Consider the following 23,357-nt stretch of genomic DNA (forward strand, 5'->3'; position numbering starts at 1 on the left):
ATACAAATTGGCAGCTGTAAACAGGGACATAAACAAGTGAAAGTTGTCACTGAAAGATTTTCTAGTTTCAGAGTACACTATTGCTTCAGAGCATACAATAGTAATTTCTCTGTATCTGGAACAGAAGTGCCTTTGTAGGGGGGAAAAAAAAAAAAGTATTGGAGCTATTTGCCTTCGAGATATCTTGTAAAACTACTCTCTATCTTTGCAGCATCTATTCCTACCATGCAGTTGGTATATTTCATTGTTGTATCTGCAGACTGTAAAATCTGGATATTACTCCATCGGTAGGGAAAGATCTAAGACTCTTAAGGTTTTAGTTCTAATTTAGGTGAATTAAATAATAAGCATTTACCACATGATGACAGCTCTTCAGTGAACTGCAATGCATAAACGAAACCAGGATTTCACTACAATTTTCATTTAAAGTATCTGTATCACAAGACATACTTCTGATAGTTCACCTAATCTAAGATATTAAGATAACAAACCCCAAGTTCTTATTTGGCAAGATATGGCAGAATTAGTGCTCAAGATGGAGGAGACACATCAGCAATGCAGAATGGGAAAGTCTAAATGCTCATTGCTCATGCCGTACCTGTTAGTACACTACAGCAACAATCTCGGCTAGCATAGATAGCGTAACCTATGTTTTTAGTTTGCATTCAGTAGTATCACAACTCTTTATAAAACACATTTCTGACAGTCAAAACCTATTAAAAAGTATTCTAATATGACTGTAACCAGAGATAAGACTTTAGTTATCAGCTGTTACATTTTTCAACTGACATATAATTAATCTATTTCTGTGAACCGTATTTCTGTGACCAGCTGTTTAACATATTTTGACTATGTTAAAAAGAGACTGAGATGAACTAACAATATTGTTTTCTGTATGGTTATCATTTGCAGTAACATGCAAATGTTTTATAGCAGAAGGGGGAAAAAACCCCAACTTACCATTTGCTTTTTTCTGGACTATCTGAGGCCATATAGCTAAAGTGGCATAAATGATCATAAACCAGACAGTGACTAATGGCACAAAGTAGTAGAACTGGTAAGGTCGGTCCATCACTATGCACAGTACCACGACCAAGAAATTGAGACGAAATAAAACCTGGAAGGAGTCAAAGGAGAGAGACAGAGGATATATAAACTAGGAGGCATATCTAAGAGAGATGAGGGACATGTTTCTTTAGCACTACACATCTACCTATTTTACATCTCACATGCTGATTATATCTCAGTTGAAAGACAGTAAGTATCTTGGGGAACATCAATAATGCAATATAAGACTGCTGGCTGATTATGTAGTACTGGACCTGTCCTGTGCTGGCCTACTTGGGTAGAGATAGCAATGAAAATAGGGTAAAATAGAACTGACTCCAGGCTGGGGACTGAGTATTCCAGTTGCCGGATGCTGTAAATGCCTCTCTGTTTTCACTCCCATCACGCCTGGGCTAGCTCAGTTAAAGCTAGGGTAATGTCACTACTAGTGCTGCAGTTAGGCTGTAGTCATCTGTTTAATAAGTATGATGACCTGAGTTACATGACAATATAACACTTAACAGCAATTAAAGATTTATTTCTAAACAGCTACAGCACACACTGCAAAACCTGGGAGGGAAACCACAAAACCAGGTACATTCTCCAGTACTGTTTTGGTGTGAAAATTAATTTTATTAACAAATACAGGCTCCAATAGACTGTCTTTGGAAAAGAAAACAACACACAGAATCAATATAGCTGACTGGAAAGTATTTGTTTTCTCCCTATTTTGCATTTTGATCTGAAAACTCAAACCTGTAACTGAAAAGGCTTTTGGACCCAGAAAACCCCCAGTTTTTAAATGAAAAAAAAAAAAAAAACCCCCAACAATGAAACCCCTCATATTTGTTTTTCACCTTACATGTTGTGACATTTTCATCTGTTGCTAAAGAAAAGCAGTAGAGGGGGGTGGTATTTGTGACCATGTTCTACATATCAAATGGTTAAATGTACTGTTACACAGAACTAACTGTCCCAACAAAAAAAACAACAAAACACCCAACAAATTCTCACTTGAGAATGAAAGAAAAAGTAATGTACAATATTTGGCAATACTTTGCTATGTCTTGAAAGAGGTAACAAACACTACAGTGATACTTCTTGTTCATGTATTAGTAGTCTACCTCAATCCAAAACAGTTGGATACTTAATAGCAACGTGAAGAGTTTCTTCAACAAATCCAAAAGATCACTCATCTGAAGGAAAGAAAGATACCACAAGTGCTTCGGGACACTATTAATGACCACAACTAACCAAGCAAAAAGTTTTTTATTTCACCAACAAGTGAGGAAAAAATAAAAAATGCATAAAAAAATTACAAGCTTTCATAATCTAAGCAAGTGAATTCACCAAACATTTATCTACTTGTATAAAGAAAATTAATAGAAACATACTAATAATTAAAAAAAAACCTCATGGGAAGATATCAACATGGAGCAGACTGATGGTGTAAGAACAAGGTAAGAGAAGCAAAATGAAGTATTTCTAATGGCTAATTTGGAAAAACCATCAATTTTTTTTTTGCCAAGGGGGGGCAGCAGATGAGAACATTCACACCACCTATCTATTCTCAATAGTAACTGGAGAAAGGCTGTTCCAGAGGGTGATTCAGAATATCACAGCTATCCATGTAAACCTCTTACTCACCAGTGACCATAGAATAAATCTAGGAAGTTTTAGCTAATAAATTTGTTGTCAATGATATCCCTCTTTACTGCCAGCCAGCCTACCTGGATCATTACCTATATATTTGTAAATTGCTGCTGCAATGAAAACTCCATTGCAATATATTGGAAAATATTTGTCTTGATATTTTAAAGGTTACGTACTTAGATTTTTTACATTGCAAGTATCATTTATATGCTATATGTTTGTATTAGATAAACACTACCGATTAAACAGGTCAGATTACACAGAAACAATAGCCATTCTTACTGTGCAAAGCTTGGTTTAGTAATCCTATATCACATTATTTAGAGAGTACGGATAAATTATGGATATTTTTATAAAGAAATTTGTTCGGATAACAAATCGCTAAGTAGATATTCTTACCTGACACACTCTGTATACACCGAAGTCTCCTTTTATCCAAAAATATGAGAAGTGTCCATAACCTGTTTGGAACAGATACGCAGCAACCAGAACTCGGATGTGCATGTACACAGGCAAAAACTGTTGAGAAAAATAAAGTACTTTTATAAATGGCCACATAAATGCTTTTGATTTTCCTTGCTTCCCCCCCTGTTTTATGCTTTTTCTACATTGCAGTAAATCAGGTTTAACTAAGAAACATTATGCTACATTTCCCTGTTTCTTACTAAGCTCTTTTGTTGCCCTAACCTCTACGATGTTGAAATGAGTTTCTGCTATTTATTGCTCTTCACTTTCCATATTCTGTAACCAGTTAAGAGAGAGTTAAGAAAGGATCTTTGAAAGCTCCCCTTCAGCAGTTTCAAGTTCTGAACATAAAAATGAAGTTTTGCTAGCAATTAAAAATAAACTAACATAATACTCTCATGGAGGAAACAAGTGTATTTTTTTCATTGGCTAAGTAATGCATAAAATGCCATCAATGCAATGTACACTTAAATAGAGAGAAAAACTAATTCCGCTAATACCATTTTTAAAACTACAGGAACAATAGCATGAGTTATTCACTCTATTCAACTCTAACATGCATTTGCACTTTCTTCTGAGGTAACACACCCAAATTGCATTCCCACTTAAAAAAGAAAAAAAATTCAAATCACTTACAGTGCTTGCTCCAGAGATATGATAAATCAAAATAACAAGTTGCATCCAGCCCTTCCATTCATCAGTCTGTTCTCTATTTAACACTTTAGTCTAATGCAAAACAAAACAAGAGTGTTGCTATTCCAAAAAGTACAACGAACATCTACAAAATGAGGAGAAAAAGTTCAAAACAATAAACCACTTTATGGGTAAATAGGTCTCAATTGTAAAAGACTTCTGTCTAGCGGACACAGGTCTACCAGATTTTAACATGCTTTACACTCTCTTGTATCTGAGTTATCCTCACTTCACATTTGACTGAGTGACAATGGCTAAAAGCGCTCGTACTCATATGCTTTCAAAAAGATTTTGCATCTAATTTAATGCAAACATTATAATGTTTGTAAGTGCATTTTTTGCAGATGAGTTATACTGACTGTGAAAATACAACTTTCAATATTTAGCAATTAGTTCTTTACACTCAAACTTGGAAACAATGTTATAACAGAATGTCAGCATGATCATTACCTCTTTGGTATTTTCGGTATAAAATACCCCCAAAACCAAGATATACACGATCGGTATGAAGAAAGATGAATGTGTATAAAATTTATTTTCCTTCATGAAAAGATTTGCTCTGTCACATAGATAAAAATAGATCATGATTAGACCAAGTTTGCAGAAGGAGTGTAAGAGCATCTCCAAAGTAGAAACATTAGGAGTGCTGATGGCAGGTTTCTTCTCCTCTCCACTTTCCAAATCAGTGCATGATTTGTTCTTCCGAAAATTATTCCGATGAATTACACTGATAATTATATATCCAACAATGGACAAAGAAAAGAAACAGAAAGCTAACTTCTGTATCAGAGTGAGAGGAGGCTGAGGCTGGCAGCAGGAGCCATCAATGGGCTTCATTATCTTATTGCAGTAGACATTCATAAGAATCATCGCATTCTGTCAAAGAAATAGGCAATTTTGTCAATTAGTCTCTAGTAAAAAAGTGAACATTTTCATCATAAGAAATTTTCGTCTAGATCATGCACTGATATAAACCATATGCAATTCTCCCTTAGCATTACATAGATAAAACTTCACATTACCCCCATATACCTAGTCACATTCAACAGTACAGTCAAAACACCTCCTCTGAACAGGAAACCCTTGAGCTTCTTGAGGTAAGCAAAAAGAGCTAATTCTAATCCTTACAACAGAAGGGTTCTCTCTACTGCCTGTAAAAGGAGCTATAAAGAGCTAAATGGACTATAAATGAAAAACAGCTCACAACAAACTTGGGTCCTAAAGGGGCATGGTAATGAAAGTCTCTAAAACATGACAATGAGACTGAAACCTGTGGTGAGATATTTAGTTCATCCAGTACTTGAAAGCAACTGAAAGCTGCAAAGGAGTGGAACCAAAAGTGACACAGTGAGAGAGCTCAGCCACAAGAAGGGCAGTCTGATAAAGCTCAGAGGTGCTACTGCATGTGCGTATATATATATATAGGTACGTTAAAGATAAAATAAGAAATAAAGTCAGTGGCATTCCATGCAACCAGGAAGGTGTATATTGTGTGTTTTCTTATCCTTTTCATACTCCTTACTAAACAAAATTACATGGGCACACAGGGGAACATTTAAGACTTATTTCTTAGCACTGCTTTACAAATCATTATCACTCCAACTCATTCATGCAGATGAAGGCATGAAGTTTGCTCTCAGGATCTAAAAGATCTGGCGGATTAACAGCTAGATCTAGCTATGCACTAATGTGTTTGCTATTAAGTTTTTTAAACATCCTATATAACTCACTGCCCTCCCTCTTGAGATCTTCTGAGTAAAATTTCCTGAAGAGTGTGCAGGTCCTCATTACATTCATATTGTCTGCCATTTCAGAAATCTTGTTTTCTTATTATTATGACTTTTTAACATTGACCAGTGATAAAAACACTTACTGTATCTCTACTTGATTCAGGGAGATGCAGGCCATCTGCAGACTTCATGATAGTTTCTTGTGCTATCAATTTTGATACACTGAACACTTTAACTTTAGCTTTGGAATTTCGGGAGCTGCTGTTCAAAATACGAACAGCTGCTTCATTATAAGCATCTATTTTCTCATTAGTGATCATTTTCCGACTCTCACTCAGAATATCTTCATAAACAGGATCTGAATTTGAAAGGACAAAGGACAGGCATATTAATTTCCTACTTGACAAATAGTTAGCTCAAGTTGTACAGGCTGCTTTCATTTAGGTAGTCACAATTGTTTAATGGTACAGAAAAAATGTACAATGAGGAATGAGTGACTGTTACAGTAACTACAGTAGTAACAAGAGTTGTTTATGATGAAATGTTCTCATCACCATTCCCTAGTCATGCATATGTACTTAGAGATTGGAAAGCTTCAGCCAGACATGGATGCCTGTTTAATTTCCCAAAACCCATGAAGAGTGCATAATGCTGGAATGCTGAGCTGCTTATGCCTTCTCTCAGTAATGGAATCCCCCAAGAAAAGACTCCAAAGCCAAGAGGACAGAAGGTAGACAGCAGAATAGACATGTGAAAAAAATAATCTCTCAAACCCTCTAGTTACTGCAGAAGAAACCAGCTTCTTATTTCTCTAAGGTATAGTCCATAAGCATATACCACTTGCTCCTGTTGATTCCAGTTTAACTGATGGCAGAATTTCAGTTTTTCAGAAGAATGGGAACACCACTTATTTGCCTGCAGGCTTCAGAAATGATGTCTATTCATTCTAGACAAACAGAGAGGATGGCCTTGTTGAACCTCTCGCATTATTTATGTAATCTGAAAATTTAATTGAACACAAACACAGGAATACAGCTGTTTTATACACTTGTGTTCTTGACTCCCAAGAGGCACGCATGGAGCGCAGCACAGGGAGAACCAACCTGGCGTACTGAGTCTGAGTAAGCTAACAAAGAATTCAGAGTTCAGAAGGCAAAAGATTTTCCTGAGACAGCTTTAAAATCTCCATCACTAGTAACAGCTAGTTAGGTACCAGCTAGTTAAGGCTGCAAGAAAGGCCAGATTGGAATTCAACCAACACCCTTTTTACTCTGCAAGTAAGCACTATGGACTAAGTTTTCCATATCCTACAAGACAATGATTCAACAGACAGTGACAGTACAAATTGTTACCTACTGTTCATTACTTTACCTTGTAAGACCCAGTAAACATCACTACTTCTTGCTAATTTTTCCAAAAGAGGTGCAATTGAAGTGATATTGATTTTATATTGTGCGAGGGCTTCGCTGCTGCCATTGTGAATCTTGATAGACCACTGGAGAAATAAAGAAGGAGATCCAGAACCTGTATGTCTGAGGACCTTTAATTAACTGATTCCATTGCTCCGTTAGTAGCTATTTTTCATTATTTCTATAAAGTTAGATTATTTCTTTAGTCTTCGCCTTTAGAGTGCTAAAAAATTTCCTTTGGACAAAGCAGCTGTCTAGACAGATAATTACATTCACATAGACCATTTAAATGCAGAGTATATAATATTCAACTTAAAGTATATTTGATTTGTCATAAATTAAATGATGCAAGGTGTTTTACTTAAAAGCCCCTTGACTTTGAACAATGATGAAGTAGCAAAGCCAGACACATTATATATAAATAATGGCCAATTTGGTTGATTTTAGGAAAACTAAGTATGCTTGGTTCAAGCTAATCAATGTTTATCAACCAGTATTGCTGCCAAAAAGCAAATACTGTACATCATACCACTATAATAAAATATACCTGATATTTTAGAACTACTTGTTATAACAGCAAATTCACTGAGAGTATATTTTTTATTATAAACTGGATTTAACAACAACATCATGTAACCAACTTAACAGCATAAGTTGAGCGTACTAGAACCTCCTTCTTTACTAAAATGCCCCATATATGTATAACTTACCGTGGCAGCTCCTGCTACAATTATATGAGGTTTTGCCACAGAACTCTAAGACACAAAGTAAAAAGAAATTAGTTTTAAAATCTTCACAAATTATACTTATTATTACACTGAGCAGGTTAATTAAGACTCAATTTAATTAACTGTGACTCAACTTGTCCATCAGCTAATGATTACAAAAGAATAGATTGCAGATATATTACAGAGAACATCAACTTGTGATATACCAGAATTTTCAGATAATAGAATTTGCAAAAGTGTAAAGCAATAGCACTTACAATCATTATCAATTTAGCAGCATTAGTTCTCTTTAAAAGCTATCTAAACATCTTCTCCTAAGGGCAAGTAAACTGTGTATCATACTATTGAAGCATTTTTTCCTCTCAGTGTCTCTCCGCATTCTCAAACACCTGTTTAAGCTGTTGTACTGACTGAAGTAACTATAAACCCACTGCAAAAATAGAACAAGGACAATGGACAATTGCTGCCCCAGAGGTCTGAAAATTACATCTAGGACAAGGAATGGAATATGTACTCAAACAGAAGAGTACAAGGAAACAAACAGTGCCAGTCACCTCAGTATGAGTTTTGCCTTGGTACAGCAAGAGTTTAGCTGCTTTCAATTTTTTGTAGTAATCACAGAAAAACAAATTATGATTTCAGCTATCTTGAGGGAAGGTGTTGTGCAAGAATGACAGACAGGGTATCAAAAGAATCACCGGGGGCCATTCCTAAATAACTCCAGGCTATTTAAAGGTCAACAAAGAAAGAAACAAGAAAAATGTAGTTGCCAATCTGTAAACATATTACTTGTTATCAGAATTACATACATAATTTTATGCTGAATAACATGACAACCTATATCATAACTGAAACAAGCAAAATAATTAGCATGTAATTTGAGGGAAATATTGAAAAAAAAAAATCAAGGCATTCTTGACTTTCCAAAGTGCCTTTGTCTTTCAGTTTGGAACACTCAAATAAACATGAATATAAAAATCACAGAACAGATTATCTCAAGTTGGAAGGGATCCATCAAGATCAAAAATGTTTAGCCACATAAAAGCAGAGCTGTCACAGACACAGAGGAAGAGAAACACCAAATCACAGTAAAATCCTTTCACCTCTTAAAATGATGAATCAACCTGCTCCTAGGAAATAGGGTTTTTCTGGTTTGGTTTGGGGTTTTTTTGGTCCAAGTGAAGCCATCCTTGGGACACCAGGAGATGCCCAGAAACATATGCACCAGTAAACATCCCCTTTCACTATTTGGATGTCAAATTTCAGATCTCTGGTACATAACTGACTGAATATATGTGATATGCTGCAGTTGCTGAACTCCTAGTAATTATAGTTGTGTGTATGAAAAAAAAGAAAGGTAGCAGTCCTCAGGCAGCTGCTATTTTTTCCTAAAATAAACATTTTTTTAAAACAAACCTCAGTCCAAGATTTGATACGTTGCCTCATAGAGCCATTAACTTCTGGATACCACAGGAAATCCTGTAACATAAATGCAGATTTATTCTGTCAGCTTAAAGACAAGCAGCAGACTAATAACAACCCCAAATTAATTGCCACCAAATCAACTGGGAAGGAAAAATGCTTGGCCCAAAGTGAGATTTCCTTTACAGTAAGCATGAAAAGCCTGGCATCTCGCTCTAGAGTGCAAAACAGAAAGAAAGAAAAAAAGGAAAAAAACCCCAACCCCCTCCAATGCCCCCATGAAAAAAAGAATAAATTTTCATTTGTAGTTCAGGAGTTAGGATTTCATCAAGAAGATCACTTTTTAAGCTTCTGCTAAATATGATGTCCTTGAGTTTCCAATGCAATCAGGGCTAAAACCAAGCTCACGTCTATAACAACTATTACAACTTGCTTTTTGCACAATTTCACACAGTTTTTACCAACAGGTCGTTTTTTTTCATTCCAGAACTTTACATAATGTGATTGATAGCTTGAAATGACAATTTTCAAACAAAAAATAAATCCTAACATTTTACATTACCACTTAATAAAGCTGTTTAAATCTAATAGGGCCATGGATGTTAAATGCATTACCTACTAACAGTTTTTTAGATGTTGGGACTAGTGCCCACCCTTCTTCTAGAAAGACAGTCTAGACTTTGGCTAGTGTTATGTCTCCCAGGTAAAGCTGAGACTACCTAGTATCTAGTTACTCTTCAGGTGCAGAACTATCAAATGGACTACAAATACATGTTAAAGTGAAATGGCAAGGATTACATATGCAGAAATTACTGTGAGGAAACTTTGTAACGCAGAATGCGGAAACACTATACCAGCACAGAGGAAATCTCTATCCTTCCACCTGCACAGACCCAAAGATTTTGGTAGTTCCCTGGAGTACTGTCAATTCACTATTTGGCAGGAATCTCTGAGCAATCAGGCAGCCATCTGCAGTGGCTGAAGGACGGAAGGGTCAGTAAGATTACTAGAAAGGGCAAAATCAAACTCTCCACTTGTTCCCAGTGATTTTCTCTTTTGTTGGTCAAGTATTTTCCACATTGAGATTATTAGGTCACAGCCATTCTGAATATGAAAATTCATCTACCGTGCCAATAATGTCAACAGAAATACAGCATCAAAACAAGGAAGTGGCAGACTAGGAATATATTCTTAACTACTCGGACATCTCCCAAAGGCTTAAACCTGCCATCTCAAATCTTGGTGGTTAGACACCTACAAAGGCTTAAGGAGTTTTGAAGACGTAGTTCTGTGTCAGGCTACACCAACATAAATCACAGTGCTTTGTCCCCTTTGTCCTGCCTTGCATTCTGCCGCCTCTTTTCCAGCATTCACAGGGCCGTATGATGAGCCATATCAGACCTGACCAAAAGGAACCCTACAAAGTAAGTTTTTGGCTGAATCGACTCCCAAACCAGCTCACTCTGCAGCCGAACCAGGGCTAGTTACAGCACAAACACAGCAACAGACTGTGAAGGGCAACAGAGTGAGACAGCATAGGCTTAAAATTGCCATGGGCTCACAACTGTAAAGTACACAAACAGGTACTGAAAACTCACTTCCAGACAACTCAGCATAATACACTGCTGCTTTGGTTTTCATGAACAGAGAATGAGTTGTCTCCAGGGGATAAACAAATACACGACTAGCAGAATCCCAACGCTGCTGACAGCTGTCATGGCAAGCAAAGAAAGCTATTGAGGACACCCTTTCAACTGCCAGGGCAGAGGAGAACAGAGTCCTTCATAAAACCTACCCTCAAGTACTTTGTTTGTTTTCTTTTTTTTAAAATATCCACACTATAATCAACATTGTGGTTATTTCTCCATGCAAAAACAGTGGAAGGGATACTTGTTGGGATAGCATAGAGAGCTCGATGGCAATTATGACAATTACCATTCTGAGTAAGTTAGCCCCAGATACATATTCCTACAGCAGTGGAAGAGTAAACTTCCTGGAAAAAGCTATTCTGGGGAAGGCCAAATTATAAGATTGACAAAAAGGAAAATTATACACGCTTCCAGAGCTTATGCCCAATACTAACAGAGAATACCCAAAGCCAAAGTCTCTCAAAGAATATTACTCCAAATATAATACATTAAGATACACTCTGATATATTTTGGGAAAAATCTATAAAGAACGTTGATGGTCTAAAGCTTCTTTTGACTTTTACAGCATTTGTGGAAATTTGAAAAATCCAGCTCTGACTGCAATTCGGATTACATTGTATGAAATAATAATATGCATTATTATGACTTGCAATTTAATGCTAGATAAAAACTTACCACTTTAATTGAAGCAGATTTATCTTCAAAAGGGATATTTCCATGCTGTCAAAAAATGCAAAACAATAAAACCAAAGTAAGACAAAGTTTCAGAAGAATATTTACATTCTTATGTTAATTTGCTCTTAACCAAAGGTTTATTTTCAGTAGAAAGGATTTTTCTTGTATAAACTTGTCAGTATACTCATGCAAAATGTTTATGTTGTTTTATCAAGAAAGTAAGCTACTTGCATAAAGGGTTATTTTTCCTGGAAGAAATCTATCCAACAAAGTCTGAAATGCTTTCTGTTCACTCTGTTACAAAGGTATAAAATACTTTCCTGAATTTAGCCTCCCAAACCGAGAACAATTAAGTCTGTCTTTCTTTTCTTACACTTCCTTTTCCCTAGACTTCCTTTTCATCTGCCCACCTTCTTTGCACAAAACAACCAAAACAGTTTTAATTAAAGAATAAAAGAAAATTATCTCAGGCAGAAATAAAGTCTGAAATGCATTACTAAATTTGCTGAGTGAGATTGTAAGAAATCAGAAAGGAAGCAGTCAGACACTGCACACACAATCCTCCTTTAAAATATTACTAAATACAACATTAGTTTCAATCCTGGTCCAAAAGAACAAGTATGTTTCTCTTCCACAAACTTAGATCTTGATTTCATAAACACTTGACAAGAGATACCTCTTGACTTAAGAAATCAATTATAGCACTCCATCATATCCTCACTTTTGGGCAGCGACTTTGACCTAGCCAACAGACTACAGCTGAAAGTGAAACGTCTTTTCCCTCACATATGTACATACATCCATAAAGGGATATGCCCAAGAAGCACGACACAGCAAAAGAAATTAATATTCTGCTCAACAAATGGTACAGCTAAATCCTTTCTTACTGCTTCCACCCTGCTAGCTGCAATCTACATTCTTCACCTTACAAAAATACAAACAGCTCTTCAGCAGCAATCAAAAAGAAGGTAAGACCAGAAGCTATTTTTAGTTTCAGCCTCAAGTTAGAGATGGGAAATCTGTCATTGCCCCAAGGAGTTTTATGAACAGATTAGATCAGCAATTTAACTGACATTTAAAATCACAAATTCTAAGCCATGAATTACTACTATTTAAAAACACACAAAGGAGCAATCATTTTCTCATCAAGAAGCCAAATATGAAGCATAAGTTGCTATGGGACAATTCAGCTTCATTAATTTATTCCCAGACTGCCGCAAGCTTTCTCTCAAGCTTCCTAGTTCACTTCTCAGATTCCCAATCATCTCATTAGTACCAAAACAATTATCTTGGTCTAATCTTGTTCTTCTCCAAAAGACCTTTCTGTGGTTTTAATTCCTGATGGCTAGGCCAGCAAACAGTGTAATTTCTTGCTTTTTTGAAGTACAGAGAAGAGTTATGAGGTAAATTAGGAAGAAAGAAACAAAAACATCATCAAAATAAAATGGCTCACCTTATTTCCTTCTTCTTTGACTTGAGGATTTATGAGTTTTATAAATGAATAGAACAGCTGTCGAATTCTAGAGTCTCCTAAAAACACAACATGTTTGTCGATGAGGCAATTTTTTGCTTCACTATAAAACAAAACAGCAAAATTCATGTTATAGGGAATTTATATTTTAGGAAAAAGTATTTAGAAAATGTACAGAGCAATATAGATAATTCTAAGCATTATATCCAGCTCTAATGAATGGTAAATATTTTTAAACATGATGAATTAATAAAAAGTTCAGTGTAATTTGCATCGAAACAAAAATGAACTCTCCTGCTAATGTGATTAGGCAAACAACCAAGCAGGCTTTCCTATTCTGTGGTGCTAACAAAGACAGAAGTTTCAAAATGGTAATAAACAGCATAATTCTAAAAAATAAAGTTCTCATATTAGTAGATTTTAAAAAGTAATTGCTAATTTTATTTGGGATGTTTTTACTTGCGATTCTACACATAAGGTTGGCATTTTCCCTTTCAGCAATCTGAGAGTGACACATGAAGCTATGCAGTCTCTTGCACTATCTTATGGTTCTCCATACCACGTATCAGTACCAATCTATCACCAACATTTATATTTTTATATATAAATACAACTATGGTAAACACTGTAGACACACAGATAATGTACAAGGAAAAGACTACCTTCTGATAAACGTTGCATATTTTTGGAAGCCTAGAGAATCAGCTATAAAGGGAAAAATAGATGACGCCCTAATTACTACAGCTGCAGTCAAACAATGACTCTTCTTTCCAGGCAAATAAACAGAAGACATGATTTTCCTTACCTACTTTTATACTTATGCATCATACAACTGTGGGGTTGCCATACTTTTTCTCCAAGAAATCTCCCACTGGACAGAAGATACTCACATGTATCGCCACCTTTAAAATGTTATATTAAGATTAGAATTCAGACACATGAAAGTTAAAACATAGCCCCACTACTATTAAAAAAAAGACAATATTTGAAACACAGGAATTGAAACAATTAACAGCAGTAAACAAATTTAACTTACTGTAAAAACATATTGCACAAGTTTCTGCAAACTGCCTTCTCACTTCTTATATCACACTCCTCTGTAAATCAGTCCTCTATCCACAAAATTTTAGTGACCCTATTTCTGCTGAAAGATGTTGTGACCTACAATGACATTTGCACCAAAAGATGCCAATCCACTGTGCTATCTACTATCCAGAATATACTAATATGAAATTAAAGAATACAACAGTTCAATATAATAATCTTCTACACAGAATCACCATACACAGCATCTTGCACAGAACATGAATCTCAACATGAGATTTGAAAGAAAGTCTATTACATTGCCTTGCTTAAGGCATAGTGGTCACCTTAGAACAGGTGAAATTACATGCTGGGTTAATATGCAAAACAAAAAACCATTTGCACGAGAATTTACTGATCATTCTGAACTGCAGCTACCTTTTTCCAGTCAAGAAGTTTCACACTAATTAAGATTAATCACTTTACAGGTGGTGATGTTTCAGGTCACTTTAAGTTTATTTTTATGATAATAAATAAAATACCTCAGTTATGAGATCAATGAGGTTTATCTTCCAGCAAACTCCATGTCAGATTCTGCTGTCTTATAACTGAACACAAAAGAGGAGTTGCCCTCCAACATTTTTGTCATACTTGACATTTCAGAGCACCGACAATCAGGGAAACGGTGGTGAATGAAATGGCAAGTACCTGTACTAGCTTGTGCAGAAACAACGTACCACAGCCCACACTTAACACTTTCTGTGAAACCTTGACTTCATTAAACTCAATAAGAACTGCTCTTTTATGCCACTGAAACTTGAATTAATTCTAAAGAATAAGGTGTTTTCTATCTACTACTTCTCAGGGCTGTTGGAAGCCACATATTATAATGGAAGAGACTTTCTGCTTCAATTATTACGAGAAAATCTGAAGCTTTATCTAGAACTGCAAATTAGACGAGGCAAACAGAATGAGATGCAAGTAGCGCACGTCTGAGGTCTGTAAGAACAGGAATTTACACGACACTGCTGATGTATACCGAGACTCAAGCTCGCAGTTCTCAAACATCAGTACTATAGCATAGATTTTAGGAAAAATAGACAGAACCACGGTATCACTTCCCTTGTGTTTAAACAAAGGCTTCCACATGACCACAGTCCAATCACTAAAAAATAAAAAATGTATACTGGATAAAGAAAGACTTTCTGTGTAACATTCTGATAAGAAAACATATCCTAAGTTACAGTCCTAAGACCACAGTGAAAGCTAACTAATTCTCATACACATTGAATCAACTTTATTGTTGCTGGGGGGTTTTTTTGTTGAGTTGGACATAGGATAATTGGGAAAAATACTTGTTTTCATAATTTCCCAATAGCAGGAAGAATGGCAATAGTATCTATATTAAAATATTTTTTCTATAAACATTTTAAACCTATAGGTAATAAACTTCAGAAAACGTTCATAATTACATGGATGATGGAAACATATCCATATTTCAAACAAATATGGAACTAGGATCTTTATAATCCTGCATGATCACAGATCTTCCCAGATAACTCTTGCATTAACATTGGCAATGATGTTGCTACTTCAGTTTGTGAGCTGATACTCAGCTGCCTGCTCCTTCACAATCCACCCAGAAAAACAAAAAGGTAAGGTTCCCATCTATGAAGCTGGGAAAATGTTACAAAAAAGCATAAACCAAAATGCATGTTTAAAGTATAGCTGACAACCCAAACCCAGTTCTCTCTTCAAAACTCTCCTAGTTCAGATGCATGAAGAACATCTCACATATGGAAGCATAACAACACTGCTTCTTGAAGAAGAATATAAAATTAGCTTGGAGGAAGGAAGAAGTGGCAGCTAAAGACATCGTCTGTTCTTACCTTCCTCCCTGAAACTCCTCCTGCCTGTTTTCATGAAAATCAGAAAAGGCAATGTAGAACAGACCGTATTCCAACTGTTACTCCTTGGATCATTTATCCAGCCAAACCCAGCAGTCGTAACACAGTCAAGTAGTATTATATACCACAATCTAAGGTTCCTCAATCGCTCATTTCAAAATGCAACTCTAACAATAAGACTTATTTTCTCTCCTGGAACTTCAATGACTAACCACTGCTACTGCATTATGACTCCTAAAAAAGCTGGAATTACATGAAGAATTATAACAGTCCTGAAAAAGGTCTGGATAAACATCTCAGAGTCGTAGCTCTGGGTTTGGGTTGGCTGTCCGTGAAAAACCCACACATGACATACTCCTAACGTGCACAATAAACTGGCTTTATTATAACTGTCATTCTTTACTCCCTATCTCTCAGTTTTGGGAGCACTTGGTAAGGCAGATTTTGATTTATATAAGAAAAATGTGTTTAAAATTTAAATAAGTTATATACATATGGTAATAAACTCCTATTTTTATCATCATTAAGAGTCTATTAATCACCCCAGGGTAGTTCAGGAATTCTCTCAAATTGACCATTAACCTCTCAAGCCAGTGCTTGAGATATCACAAATCAAATCGACACTTCCTTCCTCATCGCAATGCACATGCACTATCCATGTCAAACATTAATTACTGCACAGCAGCAACGGCATGTGGCAAATGGCCAGATGCAGAGGGCCACAAGCTTCTGAACATTTAAAGGAGCTCTCATGAAAGTAAGCTGAGACCACAGATGTAGACAGAACTCAAGAGGTTTCCAAAAGGTAGTCTCTGTAACTCTCCTATCTTTCAACCAGTACAGGTCACTCCAGGTCACCAATATCATATTTTTTTTTTTTTCAAGTCGGTGCCTGTTTCATTATTCAGTACAGTGCCATTTCTCAACAGATGACAGAAAAGATCTTCCAGAAGCAGTTTATCAATGCCTTTCTGCTCCTCTTCCAACCGCTGCAACTTACAAGGCAGCTGCTGATCCTGCTGCCAAAACTTCTGCAAAAGTAGCTCAGAACACAGCAGGTGACATGACAAGCTGAATCGTTACCTGTTTTTTAAATATCTTGGCATAGCTCAGACTTTCTGAACAGACGTTTTTCTAGTAGAAATCATAAATTCAAAATGACCATAGTTTCAGTTTTTCTTAATCATTTAAAAAAAATAATAATCCTGTTTCTATACTTTGGCTTTTAAACAACATAATTCCCTTGATTCTCAAACATATATACTTATGTAAAATATAATTTCTAGTAAGATGCATAAAAATGAAACTGTCAGAAATAACAGTAAAAAAATCAAACTCATGTTGATTGCAATTAGATTACAAGAATAGGTGACTTACAGTTGGTCAGTCTAGCCTGGTATTCTGCCTTCAACAGGGCCATAAACCGATGCTCAGGGATGAATAAGAAGAGGGCAAGTCAACGTTATGTTCTTGTCTAATATTCTTCCAAGTATGTTCAGTCCAGGGACTTCCCGAGCTGGACATAGTTTCTACATATTTTGTAGAACCCTCCACAGATTTCTTTCCAACAAAGTCATGCACTGTTCTCTTCAATTTTTTAGCATCCACACCATCCTTCTACAAGAATTTTCCATATGCACAGCTGCTGCTTGAAGAATGACCTGCCTTTATTTTAAAAATGGTTTCTACTAGATTTACTTGGCACTCCCTAGTTCTCGCATAGGAAGAGACAGTTCGCACTCATGTCTATCATTATTTGTAAACCACTACCAATCCTTCCTCAATCAAGTTTTCAAGACTGAAGAATCTTAGTTTACTAATTCTTCATAGGAGAGCATGTTCCATATTTTGAGTTCATGACCCAAGCTTGGTAGCTCTGCACTCCATGGCACTCCCATCTTAATTACCTACAAATAAAACAATTCTCCATCCTGCAGTATGTTTACTGAACTAACATTCCAAACATCACACACTGTATACATTTTAAACATATAGATAATATTTTAGGCCAAGGAGTTATGCTTTCTTTCCCAACTCCAGATACCAAATAACTTACTATTTCTCTGAGCAACCTCAGAAAGCTCCTGAAAGTCATTAGGAGTCCTGAAACTCATTAGTCTGATGTATTTCTTTAAACATAATAAGTAGAAGTTTCAGGAGGAAGATGAGGGAGGAAAATAAAACAAGACTGAAACAGCAGCCAAGAGAGTAAATTGGAGGTTACAGCAAGTCAGCAGCTCCGGAAATGCCCAAGTCTTACTCAGGAGAAGAAATACACAGCAGCCAAAGAACCACTCTCATTTTAATATACCACACCTTCTGCTTAAGCATAAATGAAATCTTAAAAGCAAAAATAAAAAACCTCAAAAACCCCAAACCTGAGAAAAAGAAATAAGTGCCATTCTATGCACAAAACACAGACCATTCTTCTTAAGTTCTTCCTTTCTGCTTTGCTTAAATTATCCTTCCAACATATTACCTTTTATTATGCTCATTATTCTAATTTATCATTCCTCAAAATCATGTTTTTTCCATTGAAATTGTGAAATCTCACAGTCTCCGTTCTGTGCCAGAACAGACTGTTTCACAACACTTTCTCTAAAAGCCACACTCTCCATTTCAAACACATAGAAATTCATTTGTTCTCTATTATTCAAAATAAAAATGTAGTTTTAAACAGTATCTATCACTGTTGATTTTAAGAATGCAAATTTAAACAACAACTTATTTCCAAGAACGTTGAGGAGTGTACCTTTGAAATATGATAATAACTGAAAAATACACAGCACTAGCTTCACTGGATAGTATATAAACATTTAGTCCAATTAACTCTTCACAGAAGCTTTATGCAAGTTAAGAGTGAATTAAGAGAAGTTAAAGACTGTCTTTAAGTTTTGCAAAAAATGTAAGCAACCCCTAAATACGACAATCTCCCTGAACATGAATTTGACCTTCCACAACGCCAGTGCAGCATTTTTTTTGATACAAGTAACTTTTCTACAGGCAAATTTTACTGGGAAATGCAGTGGGCTGCTCCCATCTATAATATGTATTTGCATGACTGAGGTCAAAATTAGCTGAAACCTTTACATGTAAAGACAATCAGACAAAACAAAGGAATTCTAACTAAAGTCTCAATCATCCAAAAGCTCCCAAAGGAAGTCAAGACAAAACCAACTGCTTTTTAAAACATAAAACTTCAATTGATGCCTTGTGAACTTTTCAATAGTGCAATGGGAGAAGAAAAATAGATGGCAATCTGCACAACGTGGGTTTCTAAATTGAGCGAGATAAACTAGGCTAACTACTAAAAAGTTAAAGCATCCAGTTGCCACTTATTTGAAATCTTCAAAGTACAGACACACTGCAAACATTGAGTATCTATATATTAATACTTTCACTCCTACCTAGGGATAGTAAGAAAAAGGTATGAAAGAAGCAGTCTTTATGTGCCTTTATCACTCTTAGATTATCTTCCAAAAAAACCGAAAAGTTTTAAAAATAACTACTATTTTTCAAGAAGTCTTTGCATACCCAAGCTTATCCCACAGAAAGAAGGATTCACTGACGAAGCTTCTTCATATGCAGCACACTCTGCCTGGTTATATACATTATTTGTGGCTTTTTTCTTCTGGCTGAATTATCCAAAACTACAGTAGGACAGGGTAGAAGTCTCAACACTGACAATGTGCTTCTGTGGTATAAGTTTGTTTTTGTAAATAATAGAGGACATGAAATAATAAAGTATTTTGACTTAACACATAATTTTTCTTGAAAGCCAACTGTGGTCTTTGCCATCCTTTATATACCCTACAGGACACCTGTACACCAGATCCTCATTTGTACCATCAGACATGTCTGAAATTAGATGTGTCAGTCCTGGATTTAATCTCATTTTCTCCACTATTCAGGCAGTTGTTGTTTCAACTAATTCAAACTTTAGGTTATCGGTTTCTTCAGATATTAAAGACCCAATGGGGGGGGGCACCCCACACCTCCCACAAAACAGATTTCACCACTTTGTGTTCATATGCAGCTCTCTTTCATTTCCTCCACATTCCTGGACATCTATGAAAGAGAGACAGTAACCACATGGGTGGTTAACCCATCGTTAAATTTCTTGTTTGCCCCACTGTGGCAGAACATACGTTCACGTGAGAAAGCTGGTCTTGTCTGCTCTCCTCTTCCTGACAGCAGCTGATGACAGATGCCTAAAGACAAAGTATAAAAGCACGACAAACACAGAGCAATCCCTTCCTTGGCACGGGTTGGCTTTCATAGCCCGGTGACTTTGAGCCAGAGGGTCTAAGGAATGCAGCATGTTTGCAGCCCCTTCTCATCCACTCTCTGCAAATCAGGATAACCCTTTTCAGGGTATTTTTGGTATAAAATCTTGGCAACATATTTCAAAATGTCCTGTGTAGAAAAAAAAGTTTTAAATGTACTGCCTGACAATTTAATTTTTCAGTTGACACTTTTTGTGTTACGACACAATCACAATGAATATACCTTCCCCTGATAATTGACAATATTTAAGACCGCTACCAGGTTACTCATTTTCTGTCCAGGCTACAAAATTTTAATCTATTTCACTACTTCTTTTATCTACCCTGAAAATGTCTGTATTTGCTATAAATGCTCCACCCTCCTTTTTGAAACGATTTATGTCTTTTGAATGTTATTTGTTCAAAGGAGACCAAACTGGTAACTCTGGATTCACTCTCACTCTATGCCTTATGTTTTAAACAGTTAAGGGAAAGCCTCTCTCTTACCATATAATAGATTAAAGAAAGTAAAAGCCTTGGGCAAATGAACTTGCTGAAAGCTTTGTGAAAATCCATACAGACCATATCAACTGGTATAAAGGCCAGCAGATTCTCACCATTTTGTGATTTGTGACTCGACTCCCTCATTAACTTTCCCATCGTATATTGTATTTATGCACCATTCAGTTTCCTTGTAATCTGCTTGATATGGCAGTCCCTATTTCCTTACGTGAGTCTCACAATCCTTCTAAAAAAGCATCACATTTGCCATCAGTTTTGCAACTGATTTGGGCTTTAAGGAACACACCGCGACAGGCGAGTTCAGTTACTTCATGCTTGAGCTGCTCTAGAATTCAGAAAACGCTTCCGTGTCTTGCAACTTAGTACTATTCAGTTTATCAGACCTACTGGTATGCCAGCTGGAGGGTGAATCTAGAGAACAGTATCCGTATAAAATGTTCCCTACTCCCTTTCCTATTTCCACAATAAACTGCCTCAGTCTTCCGCAGACGCTAGCAGCAATTGTTAGAATACGACAGCAGCTTTCCTACAATAAACAAAGCCATGGTGATCTCTCTTTGGATCAACTTTTTGATTTACTCACAAAAACATCCTACGTATTTTAGTGTGAATCGGAAACAAGAAAATATTTCCTTTAGCAGTTCCATTAGCATTTACAGATCATGCCAAGATTCACAGCTTTGGGGCCAAAACAACCCAAAAGAAGAGGAATCGACAAAGTTTCCAGCACCCTCATAACCACCATGCACCCATGTGCAGCCCCATCACGTTCAGCAGCTACAGCTTCCAGATCTTGGTTACTGGCTTGTCCACAGCCACTAACAACACGTGAAACCAAACAACTCTTAAGTTTGCTTCATCCACCAAAGAGGCTGGATTTTGTTACGTTTGAGGCAATGGTTCAAACAGTAAAAGAACATATACCCAGTCTTATACCAATTAAGATTTTAATCAGTAATTGCCAAGTACAGGTGGTTAATCATCCTGTATGGGAACAAGTGACAGAGAAGTCACCCTCTACCCCTGCAACTTCACCTGCCGTCGCACAGCTGCTACACACGTCGCAGGCAAGGCCCTAAGAGTTGGACTGTGCTCACAGTAAAAACCTCGCATCGCAACAGACCCCGCGGGTCCCACACGCCCGAGCTGCGGGGCCTCGCCCGGCCGGCAGGAAGCCTGCGGCGACCCTGGGGCCGGGCCCTGCAGGCCGGGCCCCGCGATGGGGGCGCAGCGCCGGGTCTCCGCCGCCGCTGTCCCCACGCTCGTCTCCCGCAGCAGCCGGCGACCTGCCCCGTCGCGCCGCCCTCCCCGCCCCAGCCCGCCGGGACAGGGGTACGCGTGTCGCCCCCGCCGCCCCTCGGCCCTGCCGCTGCTGCTCCGGGCAGGCGGACCTGCCGCTCTCCCTGCACGGTCGCGGTCCCCGGACTCCGCCGGGGCTCCGCCTCCCGCTGCCCGCCAGCCGCGGCCCCCCGCGGAGCGCCCGCGGCCGCCCCCTCACCTTGGTAGCGGCGGGAGGCGGCGTGGCAGGCGGTGAGGAGCAGGACGGCGCCCAGCGCCAGCACCTTGGCGCTCCTCACGCTGAAGTAGTAGTTGATCTCCCGCTTGCCCAGAGTGTAGGCCAGGGCCGCCATCTTGGCTCCTCCATGACAACAGTGTGCGATAGAGCGGGCGGGCGCAGCGGGGCAGCACTGGGTCCCCGCTGGCAGCGAAGGCAGACCCCGCCGCTGCCGACTGCCACCGTTCCCACCGCTCCGGCGGAGAGAAGCCCGACACCGCGCTGCCGGGGCGGAGCCGTCGCCCTCCTCCTAGCGTCGCCGCTTCCTCTCAGCCGCCAGCGGGCGGCCTCAGCGCACGCCTCCCCGCACCGCGGCAGCCGGCTGGGCGCAGCGGGCCCCCGCGGCGGGCGTGGGGGTGCGGTCGATCCCCCCGGGCTTGGTCCGAGTCCTGCGGCTTGGGGGGACGAGGCGGGGACCTTGCCGGCCCCCGGCGCCTTGCTCCTCGCCGCGGGGGTCGTTGGTGGTGTGCTCCATGAAGGAGTGGAGTACCTGGGCGAGGTGCTGTACCTGACCCGGTACGTGACAGCTGGCACTGAGCAGTACTGGCTTTTGTCTAAGCAATGCGATTTTTAAACGCTTCTCACTCTTCACTCGACATGGAAATGGTCAGCCCGGGCAGGGAGACGTTGGCTCCCTCTGAACGCGGATAATACCGTACAGGCAAGTCGAAACACGTGCACGGATTTACCTGTGTTTACAGCGAAGAAGAAAAAAAAAAAAGGTGCGTGTTGCAGGTGAATGCTGAAATCTTACAAAAGGGAACTCCTGTTCCTCCACAGCCGTACCTGGCAAAGGTGCTGGGCAGCACGGCTGCCCGCCGAGGCCTGGCCCTCGCCTGAGGCGGGGTGAGACGCGGCAGCCCCGCGGCGCTGCAGGCCCTGGCAGGAAACACGTTGCCACAAAATAAAGTGACCGTATATAAACCCTATATAAACGGTATGTAAACAAGCATGAAACTCAGGAAAACTGTTCAGTAGGTGTTTGCATAAATATGAGGGACAAACAGCGAGCAGTCAAGCCTCGGGTTCCTGATGAAGTACTTCCTGTGCTTGGCAGATGTTGAAATACTTCATTCTCCCTCGGATCTCTTTTCATTAGGACTGGCCGAAAAAAAAAAGAAAGGGAAAAGGGTTTTTTTTAA

General features: G+C 38.4%; 1 protein-coding gene across 3 annotated transcripts in view; it reads right to left on the minus strand.

Annotated features, from left to right (window-relative positions):
- Positions 1-22,501, minus strand: part of CASD1 (CAS1 domain containing 1) — a 31,339-nt gene extending 8,838 nt beyond the window's left edge. Inside the window, exons 1-12 of one of the 3 annotated variants that reach the window (XR_008575619.1) lie at positions 22,159-22,458; positions 13,749-13,845; positions 12,926-13,046; positions 11,473-11,517; positions 9,142-9,204; positions 7,708-7,752; positions 6,960-7,083; positions 5,732-5,946; positions 4,309-4,734; positions 3,802-3,891; positions 3,100-3,219; positions 961-1,117 (exon numbers count right to left, since the gene is read on the minus strand). Coding sequence is in view for 2 of the 3 variants with exons in the window: in XM_054814157.1 (XP_054670132.1) it covers positions 961-1,117; positions 3,100-3,219; positions 3,802-3,891; positions 4,309-4,734; positions 5,732-5,946; positions 6,960-7,083; positions 7,708-7,752; positions 9,142-9,204; positions 11,473-11,517; positions 12,926-13,046; positions 13,749-13,845; positions 22,159-22,291 (1,636 nt within the window). In the remaining variant the exon portion in view is untranslated. Of the gene's footprint in view, positions 1-960; positions 1,118-3,099; positions 3,220-3,801; positions 3,892-4,308; positions 4,735-5,731; positions 5,947-6,425; positions 6,537-6,959; positions 7,084-7,707; positions 7,753-9,141; positions 9,205-11,472; positions 11,518-12,925; positions 13,047-13,748; positions 13,846-22,158 lie in introns of those variants that run through there. The other 2 variants (XM_054814157.1, XM_054814158.1) reach the window with 2 other exon arrangements.
- Positions 22,502-23,357: the final 856 nt, after the last annotated feature.

Source organism: Grus americana, chromosome 2 (assembly GCF_028858705.1).
Source record: "Grus americana isolate bGruAme1 chromosome 2, bGruAme1.mat, whole genome shotgun sequence".
Taxonomy (NCBI): Eukaryota; Metazoa; Chordata; class Aves; order Gruiformes; family Gruidae; genus Grus; species Grus americana.